Below are 22,874 nucleotides of genomic sequence, written 5' to 3' on the forward strand. Positions count from 1 at the left end.
CAGAAGGGTCGCTCCACGCTTGCTCAACTGTCTCAGAAATGGGGAACGTGTCTACTGTTCATACAGGCAGGAGAGGTTAGTCGAGAAGACCAAGAAAATTAGCACAACCATATCAAAGAGGAAGCTACCTCAATTCAACGAGCAACCACAGAAGACACCAACAACCATTATGAAAGAGCAGAAGTTGGTCTCACCCAAAGACATGGCTGAGGCACATAGGAGTGTGGACATTGCTAAGGAGCGGGGCATGAACATCCGGCAGGTACTTACCCATGATGTGCTTCCAGCATCTCCCCTGTTTGATGGTGACCTTCCGGCTCATGTCAACAAGTCAAAACTTGTCAGTGAGATTGAGCCTGGACTTGACCTCACCCAATGGAGTCCGAAGTCTACTCTTGCCACTCACGTTGTGGTAGACTTCATGTCGAAGATGCGGCAGATGCCACTAGGACGATTCCCTACTTTAGGTGCTGTCATCAACGCCATCATCAGCTCAACATTATGCCTCTGCCAAGAGCCAGAGTTCATGCATCTCGTGCTTGATTCCTACATTGAGAGGTCTCTAAAGGAAGGGGAGCGCATGCAGCGTACAGACTCAACAGGCATCGACATCATTGGCATGAACAGAGACACACCCATCCCTCAGCAACTTGACAAGTTCTGGGCATCTGAGCAGAACAAACGGAATCTCCAGCTGTTAGTTCGGGATATGGTGTGCAATCAAGCCTGTGGCAATGCTACCATCATTGTCAGCTCTGTTGTCTCTGATGATGAGGTGCTCCCAGCAAAGGCGGCTGGTGGCAAAGAGATCCCTGACCTCTTGAACTGGATTGAGGAGGCTGACACCAGGCTGGTGGTGCATGTGGAGTGGGCTGTTCGTGTGAAAAAGTGCAAGAGAGTTGTCGTAGTCTCCAATGACACAGACACCTTTGCATTACTTTTATACTACACCCCATACTTCCAAGCACTGGGGATGAAGGAGATCTGGCAGCAGTATGGCACTGGTGAGAAGCGGCACATGCTTCCACTGCATCAAGCAGTCTCTCGTCTTGGAGCACCACTAGCCAAGACAGTGATCAAGGCACATATCCTGACTGGAGATGACTGCATGAGCAAGGTGGGGACCAAACATGCAGCTATGGCTTCTGACCCAGTGCAATACCTGACAAATTTTGGAGAGGCAGACACCTTGACCGAGACGCAGCGTTGGCAGAGAAGTACTTGGTACGTGTCTGGGCAGGGGCCAGGTCAAGTACAACAGCCAAGACATTTGATGACCTCAGGGTAGAAAATTATACTAGTGCCAGTGCTGGAATTGATGCTCTCCCTCCCACAAGTAGTGTGATCAGAGGACACATCCAAAGAGGTGCCTTTCTGGTGCATAGGGCTTGCCACCTGCTTTCGACAGCCAAGGAACCCGAGGCAAGACTAGCACCAATGGAACATGGGTGGGAGGAGCACTTTGGCACACTCCTGCCATCAAAGTGTCTGAAGGCCTTACCACCAAGTCTGCTCACAGTATGCAAGTGTGCAGGCAAGTGTGACGCTCGCCGATGTGGGTGCCGTGCTGCTGGAGTTCCGTGCATCATATTCTGCCATGGAAATATTTAAAATCCCTCCTGTAAAAATCCATCACACTAACCTGCATGCACACATATGGTGCACCTTGAGAGAATTTATCTGATTTTGTGTTGTGATTTTATTTGTATATCATTTTGCAGGTCTATATCACTTTTATTTGCTCATTTCAACACCCTATTAGGTCACATTAGGTCAATTAAGGTCAAAATCACCCAAAATGGTCATAACAATATCAGAAATGAATTCCCCACCCCATAATTAGTCCAAATGGAGGTATTGCATGTGTATATACACTCAGAAACAAAAAAGTTGGATTTTATTCATAGCCGATGGCGGCCATATTTGATTTGGCCATTGCGCCATTCGTGGCACTATGGCGGACGAGCACTTAGAAGCGGCTGCCACTTAACCCCCAGAATCCGTATTATGGGGAAAGCTGTCGCTGAAAATCGGTAAGCTCGATTTGCTATGTTCTGCGAAAGCCTTCCCCACAATAACAGAAAACAGAAAATACACTAGTATAGAGCCCTGAGGGACTCTGGTTTAAGTGGTTAAGGTGGTCCTCCTGAGCTATGAGGCCTTGACTGGATTCACTGTCCTACAAGATTCAACATTACTTTGTCATTTTTCTTCTTCTGCAAGCATCATAAAAAAGGAAATGAATGAATAAATGAATTGTGCAAAACTCAATGAATAAATCCTCTGCAAATACATCGCAAATACATCTTAACAACTAATTAAAGTCATTAACATAAATTCCAAGCTTTTCTAGGTGGGTTTTCTGCAGCTAGTTTCACAAACAAATATAATGATGTGTGTCAGATTTCTTGTGCATGCTGCCAGCAGGCCCAAGAACTCAAATCTGTCAACGGCAACTATGATGTTGTTGTTTTGGCAAAAAATAAACTCAGACACGCCTTCCATCCATCATACATCAAATCAGAGTACGTCTGATCCGCAAATGGCTATATGCCATGTAGGAAGCGCAAGGGGCCGGGTGGGGAGAGAGCCTGGCAACACCCCTGGCTACTGCGTCAGTGCGTCACATCCTGGAGGGATTTATTTTGTATTTTAAAATTAAAATGTCTCTAAATAAAGGATTACACTGTATAAAAACTGTACAACATATAAATAGCACACATGCACGTTCAAAGTTGCAACGATCATGCAATGATCACACAAAAGTGTGTGAAAAGTTGTTTTCTCCGTTGAAAGAAAAAATAATACGTGTCTCTCCGGAAAAAAATATGTGTCTCTCCGTCGCGATACATTGTTTGTTTGGAGTGAGGCAACTCGGCTAATACGGCGCCATGCCCGGAAGGGGCTTGGCCTCCCAGCCCCGCCAGCCCCACCCCCCCCATCCCTTGCGCTTCAACTACATGGCATAAGGCCGTTCGCGTCTGATCCCAGTCTTGCCCAAATATGTATTTCCAGACTGATGTCATCAATATGATATTAGTTTTGCCCAAATATGGAGTTGTGTTTGCGTGGCTGTACCAATATAAGTGTTAGCATGTGGAACAACACTGCATTGTTTTACAGAGACTTGAAGACTTCGCTTTCAACTACTTTGCTCTTGTTGTCCAAAATGTTTCACTGGACCTTGCATCTGAACAGAGGAACAAAGAGATCCTTCGATGCTGCTGTAGCAGTGGAACACAATGTGTACTCCTTTGGAGGGTACTGTAACTTGAATGACAGGGACCAGATTGCAGTGTATGTCTTCAATACAGTGTCTTTGAGATGGATTCAGTTGCCTCCTGTGACAACTGGAAGAGGAGAACATCCACCTGAGGTTCCCTCCAACTGTATGAAACACACAGCTGTGCTCATAGAAGATATCGTCTACATCTGGGGGGGTGTAGTGCATTTTCAATTGGAGGAGGCTGCCGACGTCATAAATGTCCAGCAGGGGCACGTCTCAAACATGCTTTATGCATTTGATGTTGACACCCACAGATGGTTAAGGCCTAGTGTTTCTGGGACAGTTCCAGAGGGATGGTGCAACCACTCAGCCTGTTTCTTGGGGAAGGTCATGTATATCTATGGAGGATACAACCAGCTTACTGGAGACACTAATGACATCTACAAGTTGGACACCAACACAATGGTTTGGGCTTTAGTTAACACCACAGGCACTCCACCACCTGTTTCATCAGAACACTCTGCCACCATCATTGGGACAAAGATGTTTGTAATTGGGGGCTCCATATTTGGGAGTGTTTGACACAGAGACCAACTGCTGGCTGAACACCCCTTCTGCGCAGCTTCTTCCAGAGGACGTTGTGGTCATTCAGCCTTTACCTACAATGGAGAGCTGTACATATTGGGTGGATACTCTTTTCATTTGAAGCAGAGATTAAACGATTTTTGGAAATTTAATCTAGAGACCTTTTCCTGGAAGAAGGTTGAGCCGAAGGGGAAACGCCCATTTCAGATTACTTTTATGTCCTGTTGCATGGTGGGAGATCGTATCATCCTCTTTAGAGGATTCAGAGACGAACCCAGTGTCCTGTATGCTAGACTTGAATCCTGGTTTGAAGATGTTATGTAAGCTAGCAGTTATTAGTGTGGTTGCCCTAACAGGGCAACCAGACTATAGTACTCTATACTCTTTATTCTTTCTAGATAAACAATACTTTGCCGCGCATCTCCTCCCACAGTTTATTTTTCCCAATTTAGTGCCATATATCAAAATGACCAGCTTCACCGGGAATCGTGTGCTTGTATTTTGCTAAGAGATTGGTTGCATAGTTTTATTGATATTGATTTATTAGTGCATTAAATGTCCCCATCCACTTTAATGGAAAAGTGAAAAAACTCAAATTCAAGTTTTTTTTCTCTCAGAAACCGTAAGAGCTACAGTTACCAGATTTGGAGGGGAGGTTTATAATTTAGTCAGAAATTATTAAAACAAGAATTACACCTGTCGGCCTCATGGTGGCGCTATAACAGCCCCCTTTACGTTTTTGCCTATAACTCTTGAACCGTAGGTCGTAAAATCTAAAAATCTTTTCCCCTGGATTCCTTGGGTCATGACGCAACTCCCCATGTAGGCCACACCCATTTGCGTCTGGACAGATTTTCCGCCATTTTGAATTTTCTTCAAAACTCACTTTTTGCTCCTTTTCCTACAAATTTTGTCCAAATCTCACACAAATCGGTACAGGTCATCTATGGACCCATGCGATAAATATGTCCAAACGGCATTTTGATAGTCCTTACCGTTCGTTACCAAAGTTAGTGGGAGGGGCCCGTTTAACCAAAAATGCCAAAAATCACGAACAAAACGTCCAATCGATCCCAAATTTAAATCACATGTCGAGGGTGGTTTATTCAACAAATCACCAAAAGCATTTCCACTTTGATCCATAGGGGGCACCACAACTGCACAAAACGTAACCGTTTGATGCAAAAACATGATTTTTGGGGGGATCACTCCTCTCAAAATGAAAAGCAGGTGATCTCAGGAGTGACGTGACAATGTAATTGGCTCAGCCTCCGACGGTATTCCTCCCAGCGTATTCCTGGAGTCCCGGCGGCAGCGACCCGCGACCTGCGTCGGCGCAACCACACTTTGCAATTGCCCTGAATTGCGACGCGTCTAGTTCAGTATGGTCTGGAGCAGTCAGAACTCCCACACGACATCAGGTGGGAACTGGCATCCATGACGGCAACAGAGTAAATGATAAATTCACCAATGACAACTATGTTGTCTATTCTGAATTATAAACTCAGAATGTTACCTCGTCCATCCAGAATATAGGATCAGATCAGATCCTTTGGACCTAACCATCAGATGAGTTGTAACAGGTTCCATTTACTGTACCCATGTATTGTTATTTTTCTAGCACGTTGTCCAGTACACTGAATTGAATTAATGTGTTTATTGTTGATTTCTGCTACCAAAAAAACAAAACACATGGCACGTTTATTTATACATTACTAAATAAATGTAGTGTATTTTAAGCCAGGCCTACATCAAAATCTTTACAATAACTTGCAGATATATATTTTTATTTTTTCTTTACAAAATACCATTTATTTTTAAACATGCAGAAACATCCAAGTAGAATGAGGTATATCCATGGAACATAGCCTACATATACATACAATACATACACATATGGTATAGAAATAAAAAATATATACATACTACATAAAAAGAGGAAAATCTTCATTATTAAATAGGTATCTATATATAGCATTAATATATATTTTTAGGAATTGCATTTCTAATCCTACTATAAATGTGCGAAATCTCTAGCTGTCCGTCATGTGTGTATAACTGTAGTTCACGTATCTCGAGGTGAGTGTCTCAGACGACCTGAGGGTGTGCCGCGCCCGGCGTCGATTCGGTTAGATAGGTGATTGTCCATGACCGCTGATCCGACCGATACGCCCATATATAGGCATATTTGGAGATTTCGTTGTCCACAACCCACCATGATCCCTATATTAATTCATGGGCGTGCCCATATATGGCACCGACCGACTCTAAACTCAGCTCTGTATCGGCGTGGACCCGACAGATCAGCGGATCTAAATAAATATTGATAAACCCGCCCATACATGGAGTACACTGATGTCATCAATATGACCTCTTAGACTGGCCGAGACTCCCTATTCACCCGATCTAGGCCTACTATGAATCACCCCATTCAGTGGAAAGGAATTTCATCCAAATGTTCCCATTCAATGGGGTGGAATTGTACAATCCCCATTTAATGGAAAGGCTTCTCCATCGGCTGTTCTGTCGGCCACCCCGCCCACCTCTTTCAGACTCGGGTTACAAAAATGATTGCCCAAGTCCCATTTAAAGGTATTAAGAGGTTGCCATGGCAACGGTCGTAGCGGTCCGGGCACATAGGTTCCAAAGCAGCCTGACAGCGTGTTGCGGATTCGAGTCCCGATCCCTACGCCCTTTGCTGCATGTCACTATCTCTCTCCCCAATTTATGTCAAACTATACTATCCTATCAATAAAGGCCCAAAAAAATTATCTTTAAGAAAAAGGAAACCCCAAACGCAAACTTCATTCTAAAAACTAGGTGTCCGAAGTATTTGTGCAATGTATTAGTCCACGTTTTTCAATAAAGAAGTGTTTTAATCCCGTCTGTGGCCGAACGCCATTTTTCCCCCTCGTTTACTTTCTTAAGTGTAATTTCGGCTTTCACCGGATGCGCCTCGTCACTACCGCCCATTGGGAACTTCCGACAGAATCGGCCACAGACGGGATTAAAACACTTCTTAATTGAAAAATATGGACTTCTACATTGCACAAATACTCCGGACACCTAGATAACATTTGGGGCAAGCGGGTAACTAAGCACCTTATATTTAGCCTTTGTACATGTAGTGGAAGAAATATGTGAAAAAGTTGTTCACTTCCGGCAGAAAGTGTGACATTTTGCACCTAGGGGTATTTTTGGGTGCTGAATTCAAAAATTGCCGGATCCAAGAAGTCAGACCAAAGCGTCTGACTTATTAATGAGATAATTAGCATATTTGCCGCAAATATGCTAATTATCTAATTAATACACAATACAAATGCACAATACAAAAATGTACATGGCAGAAATGGATTCTACGGGAAAAAACACATAAGAATCAACTGAGAAAAGTTTGGTACACCCTATTATCGAATTGTTATAGGTTTTGCCCAGTCTAAATTTAGTCATTATGCCAATTGATTCCTCCCCACACACACTGTGTTGTCACTGCTGTTGTATTCTACTGACTCACCTGCCAGTGAGGAGCCCCCACCGGGAGGACGTAGAGCTTTTCCACTTGTGGGACAATACATTTATTTCTCATTAACTTGTTTATTTAATCTGTCCTACTCTGTTCTTCTTGGAAGCATTGTCCTGAACAGAAACATAGTTCTGTGCATGGTAGATTAGCCGCAAAACATTTGCATTTTCCAGCACACCGTTTTTTACACATGCATTTGATCAGCCCTCGACACCCTTTTGACGCCACCTCTGCCATCACCGTCCAAAATGGACACCAGCCATCGTCCTAACTTTTCACCCATCCCCAATCTGCAGGTGAAGGAATCTCTGGGTTGGCAATTTGGGACTGTCCCCAGATGTGACCAGCTTGAAATACTGCTCTCTTCACATGTTGACGAAGTGCCTCCTTTGTGGGTGGAATATTTTCCACTTTGCGATTTCCATGAGCAAATAGCTGCTTGCGTGCCTCGTTCACTTTCTTCCCCCGCTGGTAGGCGTGCCAGGCATGTAGCAACATTCGCGAATCAGCCTCTTCATGTGTATGTACATGGTTGAAGTTGAGAAACATCAGAAGGGGGGCTTCTTCATAGGTTGTGAGAAGTGTTTTCCCATCTGGAACAACCATTGTTTCTAGAGCAGCAGAATAATGTATTTTTGTTGGAATCTACTCGAAGGAAGCTGCTCCAGTTTCGTGGCACGGATGTCTGTTCAGTCACATGGAGTGGTATGCCGATGCCACGACCAAGCCTGGTTCCTTCCTTGAGCCTGGTTCCTTCCTGTCCGTTCTGTACGTGTCCCACACCACATCAACACGCGTCACAGTCTCCTCATTCAACTTTCGTGCAATGTACGGAAGGAACTGTTTCTGTATAGTCACCGAATGTACTGACCACACTGTTACACTTCTTAGGCTATAACTGATGGACTAAGGCAGCACCATCAAAAATACAAACTACTCCTTTGGGGGTATCACCAGGACTTGGTGCTAAAGTTTCCAAACAGGGCAAGAGATCAGCTTTACCGATTGGTGGGCACATTGTATTGATACCTTCAGCCAATGCCGGTGGCCACGCATGGCACTCGTGTTCAAAGAATGTGTCAAGATCACCATCTCTAGCTTGGCTAGCAATGTACATTCGTGAAAACAGCTGCACGTCACTCTTCATACTTGTTATCTTCACCTGAGACTTTGAAGATGTTTTCCTCAGCTTTGATTTGAACAGAGGTGATTGTTCTTTGCAATGTTATCATAGAAATTGATAGAAGGATCCTTGATTCGCTTCTCTACAAATCCATCAAATTGTGTTTTGCCAATGTCCTCCACAGATCGCACTGTGGCTACCACTTCATCAGGCATGATGACTTTGGTGTCAAGCACATACAAGTCGTTACTGTCTTCTGAGAATCGATTCCCCAGCTTTTCGAACGTACTGATTGCATTATTGAGATCTGATGCAAAGGCTTTCTGGATTGCTCGTGGTGGCGGACATCAGTTTTCCTCCGTCCCTGAAACTGGTCTTCAAACTCATTTAGGATCCTGGCTATTTCGGGACCAGCCACCAACCACCGGCGAAGAGCCCCCTCATTCTCAGTAATTCCAACTATTCCGCCATCACCTTTCACAATAGTGTTCTGCTGTTCATGCATCTGATCGTGTGCCAAAGCAGAGAACTTGTGCGATGACAAAGTTCCCCTTGACAAATTCACGATGGGTATCTGGGGAATCATTTGGAAGTTCCTGAAGGTCCGTTACATACACTGTCAACCATCTAATATGCTATTTTTGAAGAATGAGTTTTCACTGTTGCTACAAAAATATTAAATAAGTGTGAACCCAGTAATATGATCTCATGTGAAAGAATACCCCTGAAAACATAGGTAGAGACACCAACATCATGAGGCTCAGATGAAGCACTTTGGAGTAACACTGGTTTCAATCAAATTTGCCATAAAACAGACCGTAATCTGCTAAATTAATCTACAGAAACTGAAAATGTCAAAGTATTGCTGCATTACAATTTGGATTTTATCAAAACAAACTTGTTTCACATTCAAAAGTGATGAGGTGTCAAAGATTGGATTACAAAACCTAATTGAACCAAAAACGTTGGCGGCCATCTTTAATTCTCATTTTACGACCAGATCCCATGGGAAAAGTGCTTGGATCCGGCAAAATTTGAAATCAGCATACTTCAAACATGCCATATGCAAATTTTCACACTTTCTGCCGGAAGTGAACAACTGATTCATTTTTTGTTACATATTTCCCTCACTAATGTTTGGAGAAATACAGGCTTAAAGGTCCTTGCACACTGGTGCGTCTTTTCGTTGCGTTTTTTTTACAACAATGAAAAAAATTGAAAAAACAATGAAAAAAAAAAAAACGCAACGAAAAGACGCACCAGTGTGCAAGGACCTTTACTGGTGACATTCCAGGGCAAACTGGGGGGGGGGGAGGGGGGTTATCTCGTAGATATAAACATAAATAATAAATATATTAAATTAAAATCGATAAAATACATCTACAATAGTCTTGATCTAAGGCTAACGGCGAAGATGAATTTGACACATGGTTTCAGTGTTAAAACAGATAAAATAATTGCTGTTTGTGGTTCTATATGGGCGTTGGTGTAAAGTAACTAAGTACATTTACTCAAGTACTGTACTTAAGTACAATTTTGAGGTATTTTTACTTTACTGGAGTATTTCCAATTCTCAGTACTTTAAACGAAATGATGCAACGCTGATATCGCTTTTGTAATGCATATTATAATATTTAAGGCACCCCGTGTGTATTGTATTCTAATAATATTAATAATAATAATTAGCCTGCCTTTTTTTTTTTTTTTTAACTCAACTACATCCTTACATCACAGGTTTACAGGTGTAAAGAAGTGTGTGAATTAGTTAGTTTTCCCCATAAAACTTGTGATAGTAATCATTGCTATTAGAGTGTCTGTTCAGTAACACAGTGGTTCTCAACCTTTTCATGCTGCGACCCCCCAAAATAATCATATTTGAACTGGGGACTCCCCACCCTGACAAGCACTTGGAATTGTTAGGAGTTACATTTTGTTTGACTCGGTTCCACAGATAAATATTATGAAAATAGCAGATCTACAAGCACACAACGCCTGCAACGTGAGGCGTTGTGAGCTTGTAGATCTGCTTGTAGATCTGCTTGTAGATCTGCTTGTAGATCTGCTATTTTCAAAATGTTTGACCAGCTTTTTATAGTGTTAGTTTGTAGATTACCTTTGATGCAGTAAATGGTCTTATCTCTTTTCTTTCTCTATTTTATTTTTAGGTATTAAACATTTCTTAAAAGTCCTTAAATCGTCACTTCATTGTCATCATAGGGACCCCCCCAAAAATCGTATGGGGAGTGGGGACCCCCACACTTATGTTTGAGAGAGAGAGAGAGAGAGAGAGAGAGAGAGAGAGAGAGAGAGAGGGGGGGGGGGAGAGAGAGAGAGAGGGGGGGGGGGGGGGGGGGAGAGAGAGAGAGAGAGAGAGAGAGAGAGAGAGAGAGAGAGAGAGAGAGAGAGAGAGACTATAGCCTCCTACAGTAAATACTTTATTAACAGTTTGGGAAAAAAAGCACAGAATGTAGCCAAAATGGCTACAGTTGATTTGTGGAGCTCCCTCTGGTGTTGTGTTTGTGTAAGTCTTTAACGTGTCTGATGTGCTTTTATTTTGAAATGTATTTAGAACATTTGACACACGACCCGGAAGTATTTGACCAGCACACACACATTTGTTGTGTTTTACGTTCGAAGTGAACACGTGAATTAAATAGTAATATCTATTACTAATAATAACATATCTATTGATAATATCTAACAGTTTAGACGTGCAGCTGCTTGTAATAATGGCCACAGAGCTAGAAAAGACTCCCAGAAGTGTGTTGGTTTGTGAAAAATCCAGTTTTGAAAATGAGAAGTCTAGACTCAGCAAGCAGGTCCAAGAGCATTACTTCAACTACCAGGTAATATAAGTGGTGGGGAAAGTACTCACATTATTTTTTACTTAAGTAAAAGTATCAATACTGCAATGGAGAAATACTCTGTTACAAGTGAAAGTCTAGAATTCTAAATGTACTTGAGTAAAAATACTTCAAGTATTGGTATCAAAATGTACTTAAAGTACCAAAAGTACTCATGCAGAATGTCCCATTTCAAGTTTTCAAAATGTATACAAATCTTTTGAAAATAGCAGATCTACAAGCTCACAATGCGCCGCATCGAGTTTGTAGATCTGCTATTTTCAAATGGCCAAAATGTATATAAGGCTGAAGTGGGTAATGTATGTTTTATAGTAATTATCAAAATCTACAAAGTAACTAAAGTTTTCAGATAATTGTAGTGGAGTAAAAGTACAATATTTGTCTCTGAGATGTAAGTAGAGTAGAAGTAAAAGTACTGAAAATTGGAAATAATCGAGTAAAGTAAAACATACCTCAAAATTGTACTGAAGTACGGTACTTGAGTAAATGTACTTAGTTACTTTTCACCACTGATAAGTACACATATTGGCTTTTTAATTAAACACTTCATATTACTTAGTTCTGCACAGATGGTGATGGCATATATTTAAAAAAAAGACAGTCACAACTGTTAAATGTTGAATAGTGAACAAAAGCTCCAGTAAATGTAAACATAATAAATATAGAGATGGATTATACATCTTATTCTAACCCGCAGTTCTGCTGTTTGTCCATACATTACATTTAATATGCAGTCATAGAACGCTCTCATTTTCCACATATTCAATTTCTATTGAATTGAGTTTTTTTTTTATCAATGTCATAATAATCTCAATAATTAAAAGCTGTGACTGGCGCTCAGCTCTGGTCATTTATGATGTAACTACCTAGCCGCAAGCAACTCTAGATCCTATTTATAATATCTGGAATCTAGAGTTGCAATACTAACCCTTGACAGCCCACACATCCAAACAGAAAGTCCTATCTGATTGTATTAAACAACGTTAAACTCACCAACATTGCAGCTGTACGGAAAGCTTGAATGATCCTCTGATTATGTACTTTAGTCACATTATTGTGTTATGTAGATTAGTCATATTATGCACTTTATGCCTCTCCTCTCTCTCTATGAGATGACTATTTAGTATCTATCTCTTTTAACTGCAATGTTGAGCCTGCACAACTAAGAATTTCACCCACCTTACTTGTACTGTGACGTGACAATACAGATTGACTCTGATTCTATCTATCTGCAAAGTTTTTGCTTCATAAAAATCCACCGTAGACATGTTATGAGCTACTTTCTGTCAATACATTCCGTGCAGACCTGAGATAATTTTTCGGAGTGTTGTTGGAGTTTGGAAGTGCTCGTTGGAAATCACACGAAATTGCACATTGCATTATGTGCAATTTCGTGTGAGACGTTGCGTTATTGAAAACGAGCACTTCCAAACTAAAAAAGAATCACCTGCACGTAATATATTGACAGAAAGTAGCTCATGACATGTCTATGGTGGATTTTTATGAAACAGAATCTTTGCAGATAGAAAGAGGATAATTTAAGCTTTCCGTACAGCTGCTATGTTGGTGAGTTTTAACGCTGTTTAATACAATCAGATTTCTGTTTGGATGTATGAGCTGTCAAGGGTTGGTATTGCAACTCTAGATTCCAGATATTAAAAAATAAGAGTTGCTTGCGGCTAGTGCGTCCACACCATAGGGTCCATACATTACATTTAACCCATTAAAGGATAATTCCGGACATTTTAAGTGTTATCTTTGATGTCTAGTTACTCACCTACCGACGTAAAAAGTGGCGTTCTTTTTTTCCAGAGATTCCCCTGTCGTCATTTTTTAAACCCCCTCCGTTGTCATAATGGGAGCGCGTGGCTTAGGGAAATTCGTCTATTATAACCGATGCAAAGTTATTTTTTTCTCTACTACTACTCATTGTAGAGTCTCATGATAGTCAAACATGCGCTGAAAGTTCCTGAGAGGCTACCGTTAATGGCGAACGATTTAACACTGGTTGCTTGTTTCTCAACCTGGCAACACCAAGTTGCCAGGTTCTGGATTTTCCCTAAGCCACGCGCTCCCATTATGACAACGGAGGGGGTTTAAAAAATGACGACAGGGGAATCTCTGGAAAAAAAGAACGCCACTTTTTACGTCGGTAGGTGAGTAACGAGACATCAAAGATAACACTTAAAATGTCCGGAATTCTCCTTTAAGACCTGGGACGCATCTGTGTCACTTTAGATTTCTTTGGCTATTCAAAAATAGCAGATATACAAGCTCGCGCTATGAGCTTGTAGATCTGCTATTTTTGAAAAATCATGATTTTTTTTTTTTTCAAAAAACTGTTCATAATAATAATCTACACTGTAAAATCCTCAGTGTTAATTCTAACTTTGAGAGTGTACAAATGGAACCAAATGGACCCGTACAGGTGTAAGCTTTACTGTGCGGATGGTGTGATTTGTGTGACGACTGTGACTTTCCACCAGGTGTCACTGTTGGTTCCAGAGTGTGCCGATCTGCCCCCCGAGCTGTCTGACCTCCTGAACAACCTGAGCTCCTTCTATCTGCTCACGCAGCTTCCTGTCTACAGACTGCTGGACCCGCACTTCCTGCAGAATGCCGTTTACGAGGGTGACACGCGCACGCCCTCACACACACACACACACACACACACACACACGAACACACACACAAACGCTACTTTAGTGGAGTATTTCCAATTTTCAATACTTTTCCTTCTACTCCACTACATCTCAGAGGAAAATATTGTACTTTTACTCCACTACAATCATTTGAAAACTTGAGTTGCTTTTTAGATTTAGATTTTTATTACTAAACACACATTAACCACTTAAGTTCTATGTTGCAGCTATTTGAAAATAGCAGATCTACAAGCTCACACCGCGTTGTGAGCTTGTAGATCTGCTATTTTCAAAAGATTTTTTTATACATTTTGAAAACTTGAAATGGGACATTCTGCCTAATGAGTACTTTTACTTTTGGTACTTTAAGTACATTTTGACGCCAATGCTTTTGTGCTTTTACTCAAGTAAATTTAGAAAGGGCGCTCTCCCATAGCACTTTTATTTTACCTCTGGGGCAGAATCTGCCAATGCTTTGTCAATGTAAATGCGTGGATTCACGCAAGAGCGGATCTTTCCGCATGCCGCGCAGACCTTGCGTTTATCCGCTCTGCACGACTTGTCCATTTGAAGCAGAAAACTGCTGGAGGCAGGAGCTGATTTTCCCCCTCTGTCCAATCGGGTGAGTCGAAGGCGGACCGTCCCAAGACTCAGGAAGCACCATGGTGCTCAAGGCAGAAGGCGGTGCGGGCTACGGGGAGGGTCTTGAAAGTGAGTGACAGGTGCGTCACTCCCGTTTTTGAGAATCCGCTGGCTGCAAAAAACTCTGGCCACGCACAACCTGCGTTTAACGCTAGCCGACCATGTTTTGGTGGGAGCGCGCCCTAACAGAGTATTTCTACATTCCATTGATACTTTTACTTAAGTAAAACACTTGAGTACTTTTTCCACCACTGCCTAATAATTATTCTTGTGTTAATAGGAGGAACGTACGGCCTCTCCCACCAGACCAGGATAGATGAAGACAACACGATCGCACTGCTACCTTCAGGTTCGCGTGACTTATGTGTTATTTCTTTACTTAAAGTTATATATTTATCATTATGCAGTATCGTCTCGGTCAGGTGGAAAACTCATATCTCCAAAACTGTTCATTTTCAGGATTCAAATTCAAAAGCATCGAAAATAGCAGATCTACAAGCTGGAAATGCGTCGCTTCGCGCAGCGTTTCGAGCTTGTAGATCTGCTACTTTTGATGCTTTTGTGTGACGCTGTAGTAGGCCTGACCTCTGGTAGTCGAATAGTCGACTAATTAGTCGAGGGGTGTCTGAGTCGACTGCCAATCTCTTAGTCGAATTATATAAACTTTTTTTTTGAGAGATTGGCCTAGTTTTTTATATTAATTAACTAATAGTTTGCCAAAAATAGGATATACATCATGATGTATTGGGAGAAACCAATAGTATATGTTAAATCAGACACTAAGCACCCCTACAGCCCAAATGGAATGTTCCTCTATTGCATAACATATTTTTTGCATGATTTGACTGAGAGATTGGCATCGAATCAGACTGATTCTTTTTTTATTTGGGGGGGGGGTGTCCTTAGTCGACTGCCAGTCGACTATTGGCAATTAGTCGCCAATCAGATTCGACTATACAAATCCTTAGGGCAGGTACACACTGCAGGACCTTAAAGTGGTTGGGGGGTCATCTGATCGTTAAGCATAACACACTGCATGAGTATATTTCTTGAAATCGTCTCTCACATATCCTTGTGGTTTTCACACTATACGATTGATCACCGACTAGGGATCACACACTGTAGGATAGTTCACTAGGATGCTATCCAGACCCGATACATACGTTTGTTTTTATTCCAATTCATTTTAACCGACGTCTCATGAAAACGTGCACAGCTCCCGTGATATGCGCGAGACCGAGACAGGACGCTATTGATTGTTGAAATTAAATCATTATTTCTCTGTATGTATCTCTCTCTCTCTCTCTCTCTGAAACAAGTCAACCAGCTTAAAAGTGCGCAATGAAACTCAGTAACAGCGTTGCCATGTCCGCTTATTATAAGCTACTTTGGGCTTGTTTTTCTGTAGAGTTGCTTGTAAATATTGGTTGTTGCAGGGTGCGTTTTTGGGGCTTATTTGTGTAGTTGCTTATTTGGCCTTGTTTCCTAATGTTGTTTAAACCAGTGGTTTAAACAACACATAATATGTATTTGTCCGCAGACCCCCCCCCCTTCTGAAAATATGTTGTGCCATCATAGACCCCTATACAAGGTTTGTGTGGATTTGGAAAATATTCCACAATTTTCTCAAGATTTTTCTTTGAAAATAGCTGCGACGCGTTGTGAGCTTGTAGATCGACTATTTTCAAATATCCAATGTATTTGTAAATAGGTTTAAAGTGCTCAAGTGGCCTTTTCTTGGGCTTGTTTTCATAGACCTGGTTGCTTATTTCTCTCGCAACATCTGGCAACGCTGTTCAGACACAGCGTGTGTCAAACGCATGCTGCACTCACAGACACACACACACACACACACACACACACACACACAGAGCTCGCTCTCGCTCTCGCTCTCGCTCTCTGTCTCTGTCTCTCTGTACAATTCCTCTAAAATAAACAGCCCACCAGGCTCGCTCACTCTCTCATTTTGTTTTATAATGTTAACTTAATACAGGACTGGACGGTAATATTGCGGTAGGGACTGTTTGTTGTGGTCAGATCCAGCGACGCTCCCCTAGCCACGGTGGCTGTAATGTGCTCTCATTGGCTGTAGCGTGGATCTCCTCGCAGACCCTTTCATACTGTATGATACTGTCCGATCTCCTGTCTGCGACAGGGCCGAATAACTAACCAGATAGATATTTGAAAACGGTCGCAAAGCCATCCCAGAGCGGATGATCGCGGCCAGATCGTGTCACTGTGCCTTTCACACACAGCGAGCATTATCTCGCCGATCTGCGTCAGATCGGGAGGTTTTGTCGGCGAGCGCCAAAAAAGGTCGCAGACAGCATTATCGGACCAAATGTCCTGCAGTGTGTACCGTCGGGGACAGGCCTACGCTGTAGTATGATCAAGTAGGACGTTAATTTTACGAAGAAACAAAAAGTTTAAATATGCAGATGAGAGGTTTTTGCCCAACAGCAGTGGTGTAAAGTACATTTACTCAAGTACTGTACTTAAGTTCAATTTTGAGGAACTTTGACTTTACTGGAGTATTTCCAATTGTCTATACTTTTACTTCTACTCCACTACAATATTAGAAAACTTTAGTTACTTTGCAGATATACATGATTTTAATTCCAGACTTTTACTTCTATATTGCAGTATTTATACTTTTACTCAAGTAAAAGATTTGAGTACCTTTTCCACCACTGTTATTATGTTGTGTTCTATATATTGTGTGTGTGTGTGTGTGTGTGTGTGTGTGTGTGTGTGTGTGTGTGTGTGTGTGTGTGTGTGTGTGTGTGTGCGTGTGTGTGTGTGTATACGTGTGCGTGTTTGCAGGTCATTTAATACTGTCTGTAGATAAGGACACATATGAGATGCTTGGACTGGAAGGCAAGGCATCTCGCTACAACCACAGACACACCGGCAGATACGGTGAGCTCCTGTCTGTCACCTACACACATTTATAACAACAACACACACTGTCATGAACACACAATGTGACATTTATAAAAACAGTTAAATTGTGAGTCATCAGCATGATGTCATGCGTCACTATATTATTGTGTTTACAGTTGTGAATATTAATGTAAATATGTTTATTTTACAGTGGTGAATATTAATGTAAATATGTGTATTTTACAGTGGTGAATATAAATGTAAATATGTGTATTTTACAGTGGTGAATATTAATTTGAAGGACGGCAAAATGTCTCCTGGACAGAAGTTTTATCAGAGAGTTTTGACGGCGCTCAGAGACAGAGTCCAACTGAAGACTGACTTCCTGTTAGCAAGACATGGTACACACACACACACACACACACACACACACACACACACACACACACACACACACACACACACACACACACACACACACACACACACACACACACACACACACACACACACACACACACTTTTTTCTTCTACCAGAACAATAGGAATCTCTCTCTGTCTCTCTCTGTGTGTGTCTCTCTCTCTCTCTGTGTCTCTCTCTCTCTCTCTCTCTCTCTCTCTCTCTCTCTCTAGTTATACATACATACATACAAGCATACATATATGCACATACATATATATATATATTTTGTGTGTGACTTTTTTGTGTTTCAACTCCAGATGGGGGCGGAGCCCTGCAGAGTCTCCTGTCTCATTGTGATTGGACAATACACAGACCTGAGGTCAGGACACGCTGTCTGTCCAACCTACCCTGCCCAACCCTCCAATCACATCAACTGGCGGGGGAGGAGCTGAAGTCATGTGACACTCAGAGCCTCCTGGAGTGGCTGGGCTGTGTTGAGGGCGGAGTCAGTTGGTAGGAAGTGGTTTTATTTACTATTAAAACACATACTACTGTGATTATTAAAATTTCCAATCTAATGTAGGAAGTAGCCCAGATTATGGTCGTACCAATCACAAGAAGCGGAATACGGCCAAGAAGAGCAACTTCTCTGATGTGCAGAATAGATATTTTAATATATATATTTAGCAAGTCCAAACGAACCAACTGAATAGTGTCATTAAAGAAATAGGTATGCAGCTTTCCCCTGTGTTTATACAACAAAACAATAAGTACATTTTTACCCATCATTTCCCTCTATAGCAGCAGTTATCAGCCACTGGAGTATTGTGGTTTTGTTTACCTGCAGGAACCCATTGCCCTCTCACTGTATTTTGGTGTTTTCACTGTTTGTTTTGGTAGACGGGGCCAATTTTGTTTATAATTTTTGTATTCGATTTTTCAAAAAAAGACAGACGTAAAGGAAAAAAAAATATGTTTGCGTGTAGCGCTCGCCCTCCCTTCATAAGTGACAAGCAGTGCATGTGTGAGTGCCAGGACACTACATAGAGACGATTCGTGAAAAAAGAAGAAGTTTGGAGCGTCGAAAATAGCCGAATTAGCTTTTCAGGAAAGGGAAAAAATAACTGTTCGGGCAGGGCTCGAGACTAAGGGAGTCCCGATGTCCCGGGGACGTAAAAATATGTATTTGGGACGAAAATGTATCCACAATTAATACACAAGCTGAGACCTGACGTGAGATGTTAATAAACAGGGGTGATTGTCTCATTGAACTCATTAATATGAATGTTTTTGATTGTTTGTTTTTTAGTGACAACGAGTCCAGCAGTTTCCTGTCTACATACGTGTGTCCAGAACCACACAGTGTGTGTGACAGCACCTTACTGTGCAGTGTGAACGGACTCATCCTACCGGAAGATGTCTACAATCTGATCAAACTACTGAGGTAATCAATACTTTATCTAATATCTATCCCCCTGCGGAAGTATCTATACTTTGTCTACCATTATCAATGCAAAGTATACAAATGACAATACAATCTACCTGAAGATATATACGTATCATCTGGTCACCCCACTGAGGTCATCAATACTTTCATCTATTATCTACCATCCTTTTTCTAAAGTATATTTGAGTAGAAGTGAAAAGTATGTGGCAGTATAACTACTCTTACAAGTACAATGTATTTAAAAGGCTACTTAAAGTAAAATGTAACTATTAACTAATTACTACCCTCCTCTGGTTAGCCACCTTTCATGAACCTTCAATTCAATACAGTTTCTAGTTTTGTGGAAATGCCCCTTTAATGGTAAATGGTGCATTTATGGTAAATGGTGCATTTATATAGCGCTTTTATCCAAATTGCTTTACATAGATTGTGCATTACATTCACCCATTCACACACACATTCATACACCGATGGCGGAGGAAACCATGCAAGGCACCAACCTGCTCATCGACACTTCGACACTAACTCTGGGGGAGCCCGGGATCGAACTGGGAACCTTGCAGTTCCCATCCGGGCGCTGTGCCTGAGCCACTGCCGCCCTAACCCTAAAAGCTGCTGCATCCTCCAACTAATGCCTAGCTTTGTTTGGTTTCAAAGGGCTCTCAAAGAAAGTTATATATTCTATTCTTTTCCACTATTTATTCAGGGAAGCCCACTGAGAGCAAGCTCTCTTTTTCAAGGACGCCCTGATAACAGCGTATAAAAACACATACATAGTGATAAACAATAACAAACGTTTGAATCATATTACAATCGTCACAGATGCAAATAAACATAGTGTTACATGAAACGGGTGCAATTACTATGTAGTGTGTCCTCAAGAAGCACCCTTAATGTCTCTATTGATACCAATCACTCCAGTTTCAGAGAGTCCTGAAGTTTGTTCCATTTGTTTGGAGCATAATACATGAAAGCAGTTTTTCCTTGTTCACTGCTTTTGCGTGGACTGGTATATCTAATGTGTGTTTGTGAACGTGTTGAATGTCCAGTAACCTTTGGTTCTAAAAGTGAAGATGGGTACAAAGGAAGCTTACCACACAAGGCCTATAAATAAATAACATACGATGTTGCTCTCTACGAACTGCGAGAGATGGCCAACCCACTTTATCATATAAAATACAGTGATGGGGGCGATAATCATCACCAGCGATAAAACGTAGGGCACTGTGGTAGATTGCTTCAAGAGGCTTCAGTGTGGAGAGTGAAGCATGCATGTACAGCACATCACCATAGTAAAATACAGACATTATGACAGATTGAATAACTGCCGGCAAAAGAAAAACAGGACCTGTTTCTATAGAGGAAAACCAATCTTAATGTTAACCAATATTAATTCTTATATCATCTAGACCATTGGTTCTCAAAGTCGGGTCCTTGAGGGAGTTCCAGGGGGTCCCCAGCTAAATGATGGATAGTTATAGGAACCAAATGGACCCTTATGGGTCTGTAACTCTGAGAGTGTACAAATGGAACCAAATGGACCCTAACGGTCCATGTGGTTCCATTTGTACACTCTCAGAGTTCAATTAACATTGATTTTACAATATAAATTGGGGTCCCAGAGATAGAAATGCCATTAAATGGGGGTCCGTAGCCTAATGCATGTCAAACTGAAATTAATGCATGGTCCTTGAAATTAAAATGGTTGAGAATCACTGCTATAGAGCCCTAAAAATCTTCTCTTATGGGGGTCCCTGGCATATCTTTTCAAATGGGGGTCAGTGAGCTAATAAGTGTCAATTAGGGGGTCCTTGACATGAAAAGGTTTGAGAACCACTGACCTAGACTGTCTCAGAACTCGGCTCTGAGTTCTGAATGCTAGACCCCATAAGAATGTGTTATGATTCTCTCTGTTTATCATTTTCCATCAGGCAGTGCGTTGAGCAGCCCAGAGGGACCTCGTGGCTGGCCCTGACGGTGAAGGGCTTCGCGGACAGTCCCGTGGCCTGGTCCACGGCAGAACACGGCTTCCTGCGGGGAGGAGAGAACCTGTACAGCGTTGTTCTGTTTGAAAACAAACAATACTGGATGTGCATGATGACAGGAGCTAATGACGACTGTCCGCCATAGGGGCTGTGGGCAGTTTTAAGACCGAGAACGCATCCGTGTCATTTTCAGATTTCTTTGGGCTTTTCAATAGATATACAAGCTCATAGCGTGGCACCGAGTGCCACGCTATGAGTTTGTAGATCTGCTATCTTTTTGAAAAATTGTGAAAATGTGTGCACATCTTTGAATATATATATATTTTTTAAAGCGAACATTTTTAACTCTGTTACAACTTCTGGGGGTCCCTGGAACAAAATATTTTGAGATGGGGGTCCACGGCCAAATACATATCATTCTGGGGGTCCTTGACATGAAAAAGTTTGAAAAACCCCTGATTATAGCGACATAATTCTTTAAAAATAAAAATGATAGGATTTAGAAGACATTTGTAGAATCCCCCCTGAACCAAAGTTTTGAGTTAAAAATGTTCGCTTTAAAAATATATATATATTCAAAGATTTGCAATTTTGCACACATTTTCTGGATTATCAAAAATAGCAGATCTACAAGCTCATAGCGCGGCACTCGGCGCCGCGCTATGAGCTTGTAGACCTGCTGTTTTTGAATAGCCCAAAGGAATCTAAAATGACACGGATGCGTTCCCGGCTTTAATGGGTTTACCGAAAATAATATCTAACCGATATTTAGAACCAGTAACCGCCTTCATCTTGCTCATGTATGTTAATCCAGTGTTTCTCAAACTTTTTCATGTCAAGGACCCCCAAAATGTATTAGGCCGCGGACCCCCATCTCAAATATTTTATTTCAGGGACCAAAGATTTGAGTTACAAATGTTCGCTTTAAAAATATATATATTCAAAGGTTTAGACACATTTTCACGATTTTTCAAAAATAGCAGATCTACAAGCTCATAGCGCGGCACTCGGTACCGCGCTATGAGCTTGTAGATCTGCTGTTTTTGAATAGAGAACCAATGGGTTAAACAATAGGTTTTTATTTTAATACATTTGTATTTATTTCGTATATCAACGAATCGACATGGAAAATGTCAAATATATGTTTCATAAGCGACTAAATCGATTGTTCTGATTAACCGCTTAACTCTGTATTATACGTTGTTGTACATTTGGTGGCGTACAAACATACCGAAAATAGTCGATCTACAAGCTCACAGCGTGCGTTGTGTGCTTGTAGATTGGCTATTTTCTCAACTTTTTTCCCCCTATTTTTTGGGGGCATTTTTTTTTTATTAACCATAATTGAGGGAAAAGTTATAAACAATCTGATATTGATTTGATGTCGTATCGCCCAGTTCTAGTTCACCATATCTATAACCTGTACAGTGTGGTTCTGTTTGAAAATAAACACTTCTGGATGTGTATGATGACTGGACCTGACAATCACTGTCCACCATGATCTAACACACTGGTTCTCAACGTCAGGTACGGGGGGTCCATTTAGCCATG

The 22,874-nt window shown here is 41.5% G+C and overlaps 1 protein-coding gene across 1 annotated transcript; it reads left to right on the forward strand.

The window, feature by feature from the left end:
* Positions 1-11,069: 11,069 nt before the first annotated feature.
* rpp40 (ribonuclease P/MRP 40 subunit) lies at positions 11,070-22,789 on the forward strand. The gene is made up of 8 exons (XM_080440558.1): positions 11,070-11,303; positions 13,808-13,952; positions 14,886-14,954; positions 17,429-17,524; positions 17,770-17,889; positions 18,209-18,404; positions 19,201-19,335; positions 21,270-22,789. Exons 1-8 carry the CDS (start codon positions 11,187-11,189, stop codon positions 21,466-21,468), a joined length of 1,077 nt encoding a protein of 358 aa, XP_080296684.1. The 5' UTR covers positions 11,070-11,186; the 3' UTR covers positions 21,469-22,789.
* Positions 22,790-22,874: the final 85 nt, after the last annotated feature.

The sequence above is a fragment of the Gymnoscopelus braueri genome (assembly GCF_963280865.1).
Source record: "Gymnoscopelus braueri genome assembly, chromosome: 10".
Taxonomy (NCBI): domain Eukaryota; kingdom Metazoa; phylum Chordata; class Actinopteri; order Myctophiformes; family Myctophidae; genus Gymnoscopelus; species Gymnoscopelus braueri.